The sequence below is a fragment of the Carassius auratus genome, chromosome 4, assembly GCF_003368295.1.
Source record: "Carassius auratus strain Wakin chromosome 4, ASM336829v1, whole genome shotgun sequence".
Classification (NCBI taxonomy): Eukaryota; Metazoa; Chordata; class Actinopteri; order Cypriniformes; family Cyprinidae; genus Carassius; species Carassius auratus.
In genome coordinates this window covers 2,139-12,845 of record NC_039246.1, presented here as the reverse complement: position 1 = coordinate 12,845, position 10,707 = coordinate 2,139, and the positions used below count along the sequence as shown (strand labels likewise).

Genomic DNA, 10,707 nt, shown 5'->3' with positions numbered 1-10,707 from the left:
TATTGTTTTTGTTATGAATTATGGTTTGTGTTATGCATCTATTTTTTTTATACATCTCACGACTATGACGTGCATGAAATGTCTATGTGCATGTGTGTAAACAACAAACTGACGATTAATATAACGTTAATCATCTGTAATTATAGCTAGCGTTAGAGAAGCGGTCAGAGGAATCTTTCCGCCGCCAGAAAAACGTCATCGTGTTTACTAATAGAGAATAGGAACAGTCAGTTCAGTTTAGTCAGTTGTTTCCGGACGGTTCGTTTTCACTGCTGTACACCAATAGAGGACTGGTGAGATTTAGCTATTTGTAATACGTGCAAATTTGTATGTATTTATCACATTGCGGGTGATACTTTTGATGTTTGTAAAGTATAAAGTAATCGCGGTTGTTGCAATGCTGCATTTTAATTTAAGTACAATTAATTTGTATTGCATTACGGCAAGGTTTATAATATTATTTGTAATTCTGTATTTGTTTATTCAAACAATATGTCACAGATATATGTTACAATGTCCCTGTTAATTAAACGAGGCTGATTTTGGACAATGACTATGAATGTGCTTGATAAAATAAATGCTAAAGATTATAGAAGTTAAATTAGATTGGTTAAGGGAATATGAGATGTATTTAATTAAATGATTTAATGGAATGTAGCACTGTTGGCTAATTTATGTTTGTTGTCTTTTTATGTGAAATGGGGAACGAATGGAGCAGTTCTGAGGTAAGTTAAATTATACATGCAACAGACTAAGTACGTACAATATTGGTCAGATTGAGTTGAAATGTCTCATATAATATGACTAAAAGATTTGCACAGTAGTGTAGTAAATTTTAAAAGTTAGGCTTTAGTTCAATTAAGGTAAAATGTAAGCTTTCTAAAAAAACAACTATATATTATACAGGTAGACAACTATTTAGATACATTTATTGACAGAAAACAAATGATTGTTAGTTTAACATGGTTAGTCTTACTGTCTAGTTATCGTGATTTATTGTGCATAACATGTTTGTGCAATGCTTCAGACATAACACTACAATATCAAGTGGCTAACATAGCATATTCAGAAATAGGTTTGTTTGTAGTAACTGTAATACATTTTCTTTACCATACAATGTTTGAAAAATTAATTTAATGTCATTTAGCAACAGAAATCACAGCTTTTAATCTAATGTTATATGTTAATATGATAATCTGATATCAGTCTAACATATTGCAATGTGTGAAAAGTAACATAATGGATTGCAATTTATGATGGAATGCAGCAGTATTGACTAATTTATGTTTGTTGTCTTTTATGTGAAATGGGGAATGAATGGAGCAGTGCTGAGGTAAGTGAAATCTGACATGCGGTGTACTGTTTAGTGTCAATGCAACTTGTCACAAAGTTGAAATGTATGTTTTGTAGGATGGAATTTTGTGTGTTAAAATTTGTTTATTTTGTATTTATTTATCTCTCATTGTTAAATATAAAAATTAATAAAAACAAATGTAACATTATTAGATTAAAATATCCTAAACCAGTAGATTTTAACATACATGATTCCAAATGTTTCCCAGAATATTTAAATCCATATAAATCAGCATTTTAACCAGTGTTATTGTATTGTGTGTTAATCATGTCATACCTTGATTTCTCTGGTGTAGAATGCATAGAAACATGTCAGATATTTTATGCTATGCTTTGTTTCAAAGATAAGGGCTAAGTTGGTACTACAGTAAAATTTGTGTGCGAGTGGTTTTAAGTGAAAGCAGTTTAGACCGTAATATCTGGTGAGCTACATAAAAATTAGATTAGGCCTTACTTCAGTTAATGCAAACTGTAAGGCTTCTCTGTGAAATTAAGCCTATGTGTTGTATTAGATATATGAGCAAGTGTTTAGACATGTTTACCTGACGAAAGTGTCAGGTTTTGTTTTTTGTTTTTTTTTGGTGAGTAATAGGTTTGTGTCATGCTTCAGAGACTGTATTGCCAACTGGTTAAAATAGCATAAACAGAAATAGGTTTACTTGTAGTAACAATATGTTCTCCAACATGCATCGCATTTACAAAATTAATTGCACGTAATTTAGCACATTTCACAGTTTTTAATGTGATATTTTAATATCAATTTAGCTTATTGCAATATGTCTCATAGTAGCCATCAATGCAACACACAGAGTAATGGTGTGTAATAATATAATAATATTCTCTGTTGTGTTTTTATGTCATTGCAGATGCCACGTGGAAAGGGTTTCCGTCGCTCCCAGGCAGCCAAGAAGAGGAATGCTGAGCGTCACACGCTCCTTCATAGACTTGGTAGAGGATATCTGTCCTCTACCAAAAAAGGCACCTACTGAAAACTCTGATGCAAATACTTGTGAAAATTCCCCTGAGAAAACTTGTGAAAATTCCTCTGAGAAAACTTGTGAAAATTCCTCTGAGAAAACTTGTGAAAATTCCTCTGATGCAAATACTTGTCCAAATTACTGCCGTAAGGCTCCCAAAACTTGTGAAAATTCCTCTGAGAAAACTTCTAAGAAACGCTGGAGTGATGTTACTAGAGCTTCACTTGTGACCAACTCTGATTATTTCCCTCAGAAAGTCGTACGTGGTTCCTTCCATCAGGGTGATGCTCGGTTTGGCTGGAACAGAAACCATCAGTGTGCAGTGAACAGTATCACAGCAGTCATGGTGAGTGTGCTGAAGGATGTGCTGACGTGGACAACAGAGGACCTGAATGCTGTGCTGTTCCATGGAGATGAGCTGTACACATCAATGCGACTGCAGGGGCAGATCAACGATCGAACAGGGCTGGGTCATATTTCTGTTGCAGAACTGCCACGACTACACACACTTGATAACACAACATTTTTAATAAAGCATGGAGAATCTTTCTCAGGTGTTTTTGGTGTTGATTTTTATGATGAATCATTGCGAGATGTGTCCATGACTATAGAAGAAGCTCTACAGAGGGCTCTGCTTCAGTGTGGTGCATGTTTGTTAAACATTAAAGAGTACATCTGTGCAGTGATAAAGGCAGGGTCAACATTTGCTGTAGTCGATCCCCATTCGCGTAACCGTAAAGGTATGCCTGAAGGTAATGGAAGAAGCATTGTAGTCTATTGTGATGACATATACATGTTGTTTAATCATGTTACTAATCTTGCCATGTCACTGAATGCCCAGGGAACAGATTTTGAAGTGACGTCTGTGAAAGCAACGGTAATTGGTAAGACCACAACTATTGAGACAAGTTTTGAGTCTGATCAGGAAGCCAGTGCCAGTCATGTTTCACCCAGAAGCACAGTGGAGGATCGCGAGTGTGTGCGAGAACATGGTAAACAAAAAGAGAAAGTAGGTGTCGCGCATGATTTAGCTACAAGCACAGCGGAGCACAGTAAGTGTATCAAAGACCACGGTAAACGCAGACGTGGAGACAAGCAAGCAAGTGCGCACAAACTGGATCAGACATACTTGGATTCAAGTAAGAAAAAGAGACGAGTGCAAACTGAGTCAAAACTTGCAAATGTTAGCACGTTGAATGATGTCATTATTGCAGACCCAGTGAATACCGAGTTGAGTTTAAACTCTGCAGATCAGGAAGCGAATTTATCATTGGATGATGTCATCATCATCGGAGATACTGTGAATGCTGAATTCAGTTTCAAACCATTAAATAAAGCAGATAAGGACGCTCTGTGTGCACGTTTACGACTGACTAATGAAAGCGTTGGTGTTCTAGATACACATTCTTCTTCTTTAGGAGTACCGTGCAAAACAAAGTGTATTAAAGGAGATGGTAATTGCTTGTTTAGGTCAATAGCCGAAGCTGTTTGCGGAAACCAAGAGAAACACCTGACAATTAGACGCGCAGTTGTCAAACATCTGGAAGCTAACAGTATACAGATCAGTGAAAGATTATGTGACTCGGTCTAAAATGTATTTTTCTGGAACGTGGGGCAGTCATGTTGAAATATTTTGTGCAGCTGACCTTTTAAAAATAAATATAATGACCTTTAATGATGACAGATGGAATACACACATACCTACCGAACAGTTATTTACAGATAACGCAATCTATTTGAAGCACTGCAATGGAAATCACTATGAAGTTGTTACGTGTGTTAAACATAAAAATCAAGAAAATGTCTGTGCAGAAGCATGTAATACTGAAGTGGATGATCAGAGCAAAAGTCGCAATTTGCGAAAAAGAAAATTAGATGACACTGCACACTATTCTAAGAGTAAAAGACAACGAGACCGATACCACACCGACTCCGACTTCAGACAGAAAAAAATAGGCAGCTTAAGATCAAAATACTGTGAAGACAGTCATTACAGGAATAAAAAGATTGAGAACATTAGAAAAAAATACTGTGAAGACAGCGATTACAGGCAGAAAAAGAATGAGAACATTAGAAAGAAATACCGCAAAGACAGTGATTACCGGCAGAAAAAGAATGAGAACATTAGAAAGAAATACTGTGAAGATAGTGATTTTAAGCAGAAAAAACTTGATAATCTTCGAGATAAATATAAGAAAAATACTAATGTACAGCAGTCAAAACGTGAAAAATCAAAGAATAAATATCGCAAAAACCCAACCTTTAAAGCAAATGTATGTGAATATTCAAAGAATAAATATAAAAAAAAAACACCTTTAAAGCAAGTGTACGTGAATACTCTAAAACCAAATACCACGGCAATGCAAACTTTCGAATGAGTGTCATACAAAAAAGATCTGAAATTTCTGCAAAACAGAGGGAAAGACAGAAAGATATCGATTTCACTATTAATCAGTTCCATCAAGAAGTCAGTACAGGTCCAGAATTTGTTTGCTCTGTATGTCATCGTTTGTTGTTTAGAAAACAGGTTATTGAATGTAAAAGAGATTGCTATAAAATCAGAGGTCAACAAATCACAGATTTGGCTGAAAGATGCATCACAGAAAAGTATTTACACACATGCAATAATGAATGTGAGAATAGATGCCATTTATCAGGTAATGAAGCTCGTAAATTGTGGATTTGCTACACATGCCATCGTAAAATTCTTGGTGGAAAATTGCCTGAAGAGAGTGCCGCAAACAACATGCATTTGGTGGACATTCCCAAAGAGCTAAAAGGTCTAAACTCATTGGAGGAACATCTTATCGCACGCAATATTCCTTTTATGAAGCTTCTTTGTCTTCCTCGTGGAAATCAGAAAGGCTGCCACGGCCCGGTTGTCTCGGTCCCTGTTAATATCGCAGATGTCTCAAATATTCTTCCACGTAATGAATGTGATGACCACATGATAAGAATAAAACTGAAACGAAAATTAACGTATAAGGGCCACTATGAATATAAATGTGTCAGCACTGATCGTGTCAGACATGCGCTGTCTTATTTGGTGAGACATAATAAGTGGTATAATGATGTGGAGTTTAATGAGCAGTGGGTAAACTCTTTAAATGCAGACGATGAAGTAGAGAATGAGGCTGATGATTTTGAAATGGAGAAACAAGATTTAACAGATAAAAATAAGGATGAGGAAGAAGCTGCAGTTGATCCAGAGGAAGATATAACATATATTAAAGAACAAAGTGGTCTTTTGTCAGACACATCACTGCAACCTGTTGACATTGGTTCAGAAATAATTGATCAACATTTTCAAGATGTACTAAACGTAGCTCCAGCTGAAGGTAACAGTCCTATTAGGCTGCTGTCTGATAAATCCAATGAGGCAAAGTGTTTCCCTGTTCTCTACCCTACTGGTGGTCCGACATTTCACGATGAAAGACAGGAAAAAATCACATTGACACGATACTTAAAAGCAAGAATACTAAATGCAGATGGACGTTTTGCACAGAGCACAGACTTTCTTTTTTATGCACAATATATATCAGAAGTTGATCAAATTATATCAAATGTCTCAATTGCACTGAGGAAAGGTTCAGAGAAAAACTGTCTAAAGATCACACCAGATATGCTAACAAACTCAGACTCTTTGCAAAGAATACTCAATAATGATGAAGGATATAAGTTCTTAAGACCAGTAAGAGGGACGCCTCCCTATTGGATGTCTACTCAAAAAGATCTGTTTGCTCTTATTAGACAACTAGGCATACCGACATTTTTTGCATCTTTCAGTTCTGCTGATATGAGATGGCCTGAAATGCTCAACACCATCATTAAACAAGAGGGTAAACAAATAAATGTTGATGAGCTCGACTGGTCCGAAAAATGTGGACTCATAAGACGAAATCCTGTCACTGCTGCAAGGATGTTTGATCACAGATGGCATTGTTTTCTAAAAGATGTCATAATGTCACCAGCCAAGCCTATTGGCAAGATAAAAGACTACTTTTATCGTGTTGAATTCCAACAACGTGGTTCTCCTCATGTTCACTGTCTGTTTTGGGTGGAAGATGCTCCGAAGCTCAATGATCATGATGCAGATAATGATGCAGTGGTTGCTGATTTTATTGACACCTACATCACTTGTGAGACACCACCAGAAAATGACACTGTACTTTATGAGACAGTGAACAGTGTTCAGAAGCACAGTACAAGACATTCAAAAACATGCCCGGAAGAAAAATACAGTTTGTAGATTTAATTTTCCAAGACCGCCATCTAGTCGGACCTTCATTACAAGAGAAAGAAATGCAGATGACTCGAAAGGCAAGGGTGAAGATACCACAGCCAGTGAAATTATAAAGAAAGTCAAAGCTGCTTTAAATTCTGATGTGAATTTTGATTCTGTTGATGCCTTTTTTTCATCTATTGGGATTAATCAAACTATGTTTGAAAAAGCATACAATGAATGTTCCAAAAAGAAAAGCATTGTCTTGAAAAGAAACCCAAAAGATGTTTGGGTAAATCAATACAACAGAGATTTGCTGCGTGCTTGGCAAGGAAATATGGACATTCAGTATGTCACAGATGCCTTTTCTGTAGTGGTCTATATACTTAGTTATATCACAAAAGCAGAACAAGAAATGGGACTTCTGCTTCAGCGTGCACAAAATGAAGCAATGAATGGAAATCTTGAAGCTAAAGCATCATTAAAACAGTTGGGAAGCATGTATCTGCACAACAGAGAAATTTCTGCTCAAGAGGCGGTGTACAGGCTGACAGGCATGCATTTGAAGGAATGTTCCCGCAAAGTACAGTTTATTCCAATAGGACAAAATCCTGTAAAGATGAGTTTGCCTTTGCATGTGCTTCAAAATAAAGTGGAAAATGACCAGTGTGATGATGAAAGCAATTTTTGGATGACAAGTATCACTGACAGATATAAGAACAGACCAGAGAAAGAACCACTAGAAAATCTATGTCTCGCCAGTTTTTGTTCTGAGTACAGAGTTCTGGCAAAATCAGAGGTTTCCTCACAAAACAAAACAGCAGAAAATGAAATAATTAAACTGAATAACAACAACGGCCATGTAAAACGGAGGACAAGAACTGAACCTGCAGTAGTGAGATATCCTAGGTTTTCTCCCACAAAAGATCCAGAAAAATATTATCATTCATTGTTGCAGCTTTTCTTACCACATTATGATGAGTCTGATCTGAAGCCTAGCAAGTATAACACTTATGAAGAGTTTTACAACAGCGGTGTCATAAAAATTGGTTGTGAACTGAAACAAGTGAAATCAGATGTTGATGGCAACAGAGCATTATTTGAAAAGGAAAGTGACAAAATAGATGAAGCTAAACAGCTTTTGGAGCAAAATCTTGATTTAGAAGATGCCTGGGCTGAGATATGTCCTGAAACTGAGAAACAGCGTGATGAATGCATAGACCTGATGAAGGACAAACTACTGCTTGATGAAGATGACAGTCAAGAACTTATTCCAGATCTTACAGCAAACCCTCAAACTGTGTGCACCATTGAAACGAATCACACTACAATGCCTAGAGATGAGGCGTTGCATTTACTAAGGTCGTTAAACGAGGAACAATCTGCTGTGTTCTACAAAGTGCAGAAGTGGTGTCTACAGAAAGTACTTGGACAAAATCCTGAACCATTTCGATTATTTCTTACTGGTGGAGCAGGCACAGGAAAAAGTCATCTAATTAAAGCAATACAATATGAATCTACTAGACTGTTGTCTCAGCTTTCTGAGAATCCTGATGATATTACTGTACTTTTGACCGCATCGACGGGTGTTGCCAGCTTTGGAATCGGAGGCGGAACTGTTCATAATAATTTCGCAATTGGTGCAAATGTCAGACTGCCATATCAACCTCTTAGCGATAATAAAATAAACTCATTACGTACAAAATTGGGTTCGTTGCATATTTTGATTATTGATGAAGTGTCTATGGTTGACCATCGTCTTTTGTCATACATTCATGGAAGACTACGACAGATAAAACAAACTGGTGACTACTCTCTCTTTGGAAAAGTCAGTATTCTTTGTGTTGGGGATTTCTATCAACTTCCTCCAGTAAAAGGAACTGCTCTCTATGCTGATACAAAAGGAGTGAACCTCTGGGAGAATAACTTTCAAGTTGCAGAATTAACTAAAGTTGTTAGACAACAAGATCCGAGTTTTGCTGAAATGTTAAATCGACTGAGAGTACACAAGAAAGGGGAATCCCTTTTGTCTAATGACATTGCTATGTTGAAAAAATGTGAAACAGGGAAGAAGTGTAATGATATTCACATATTTGCTACAAATGCTGAAGTTGATAAATATAACATCGAAAGACTACATGAATGTTGCCCAGAGGCAATCAGTATACATGCTCAAGATTATGTCAAAAACTGGACGAATGGAACGTAAAGTTGGATTTCATACTAAAGTTTTCAACTCGTGTTTGTCTAAATCTGTTTCGCTGGGTATTGGAGCAAGGGTTATGTTAAAAAAAAATATTGATGTTGCTGACGGTCTTGTCAATGGAGCGTTTGGTACAGTTGTCCACGTAAGTGAAAGTCAAAATGATAATGATGATTTCCCATCAGCTATACATGTGGAGTTTGATAATGCAAACGTTGGTAAAATTCAAAGATCTAAAACAAGAAAGAGATTTTCCCAAAATTCAACAGTTATTGAAGTACAAGAAGACCATGTCACAAACGATGGTGGTATAAGACGTCAGTTTCCTCTCAGATTGGCTTGGGCATGTACAGTTCACAAAGTGCAAGGACTCACAGTAGACAGAGCAGTTGTGTCACTTAAGAAAATCTTTACAGCAGGGCAAGCATATGTTGCTTTGAGCCGAGTAAGATCTCTTAGTGGATTAATCATTGAGGACTTTAAAGAGTCTGCTATATTTTGTAATGACAAAATTGAGTTGGCTATGAAAGATATGACAAAATTTCTGTTGGAAAAGGACAGTTCCACTAAGTCCCATGGTACATTCAAAATAGCACTGCTTAATGTACAAAGTCTGAAAGCTCACTTTCAAGATGTTCTTGCGCATACAGTTCTGATGAACACTGACTGTATTTGTTTGACAGAAACATGGCTAAATGCTGACGAGAAAGCACAGGAACCACAAATACCAGAATTTGTGTTCAAGCACAACCCAAGAGCTAAGTGTTATGACAACAGTACAGCTCTTTTTACCCAATTAAAACATCAGAAAGGTGGTGGAGTTGGAATGTATTGTTCTGAGAAAGTCGAGTGTAATGTTTTCACTCCTGAGCGCTGGAACTTAGAATGTTTATACTTTATAGTTCCACATGTCAATTTGACTGCTGCGCTTTTGTATAGGCCCAGTTCATATAAAACTGACATGTTTCGACAGCAGCTAATACATGTTATTGAAGAGATGGAAAAGCATCCGGGACAGAAAATAATCATGGGAGACTTTAACGAAGACATTTTTACTTCATCTACAGTTCTGAAATTCATGGAAGAACATGGATACAATCAACACGTTCAAAGTCCAACCACAGAGAAGGGAACATTAATAGACCATGTTTATACGAAAGATATGGAAGGTATAAGTGTCAATGTTGTGCAAACGTACTATAGTTTTCATGAGGCAATACTTGTTTCACTGTTGTGATGTTGAAAATCAAACCATAGAAAAGGGAACATAATAAGGAAGGTATAAGTGTCAATGTTGTGCAAACTTTCTGGCAAAATATTCGTCAGGAAATACTCATTTCACTGTTGTAATCAAAGTCATGTATGAGGATATGTGTGTGAAGGGGGTGGGCAGGGAGGCAAGACATAAGACGAGGCGGCTCCCTGGGGACGGGAGGTTCTGGAGACTGGGTTGGCTGACACAGGGGTTGATTGGCACAGGTTTCATTTTTAAATGATTCTAAGTTTGCATCTCAACAACTTCTCAAGTATAACTTAACCAAACTTGCAATTTTTTTATCACTTGTTCTCCAAGTTGGGAATGATTCACTGCCACCATTGAGGACATGTGATTTGGCTCAAGGCTATCTAGAGTTACTCTCACTGCAGGGGCAGGTTGTTGTTTATTTGCATGTATTATCTCTGGAATTAGACCAAATTATTATAATATTTTCATTATCTTAAATTATTATTATAATATTATAAATGTATAATATTTATTATATTTATATTATTAATATAAAATATGTTTTATAAAGTAACCATATTAATAACTTTATTAGTTAATAAAGTTATAATCAACAAATGTGTTTTCAGACTTCCTAATGTATATTTGCAAAGATGTAAATATTTTGTTTTATTAATTAATTATTATCATCATTATTCAGTATTTTTGTTTATTTTGTGCTGTGTCA

The 10,707-nt window shown here is 36.3% G+C and overlaps 1 protein-coding gene across 1 annotated transcript; it reads left to right on the top strand.

Annotated features, from left to right (window-relative positions):
- Positions 1 to 718: 718 nt before the first annotated feature.
- LOC113068388 (uncharacterized) lies at positions 719 to 9,333 on the top strand (the record flags this gene model as incomplete). The annotated part of the gene is given in 6 exon segments (XM_026241140.1): positions 719 to 755; positions 1,327 to 1,333; positions 2,220 to 3,784; positions 4,652 to 6,555; positions 6,557 to 8,730; positions 8,732 to 9,333. Coding segments are annotated over 6 exon segments (6,253 nt in total), but the record flags the coding sequence as incomplete, so codon positions are not given.
- Between the last annotated feature and the right edge of the window lie 1,374 nt (positions 9,334 to 10,707).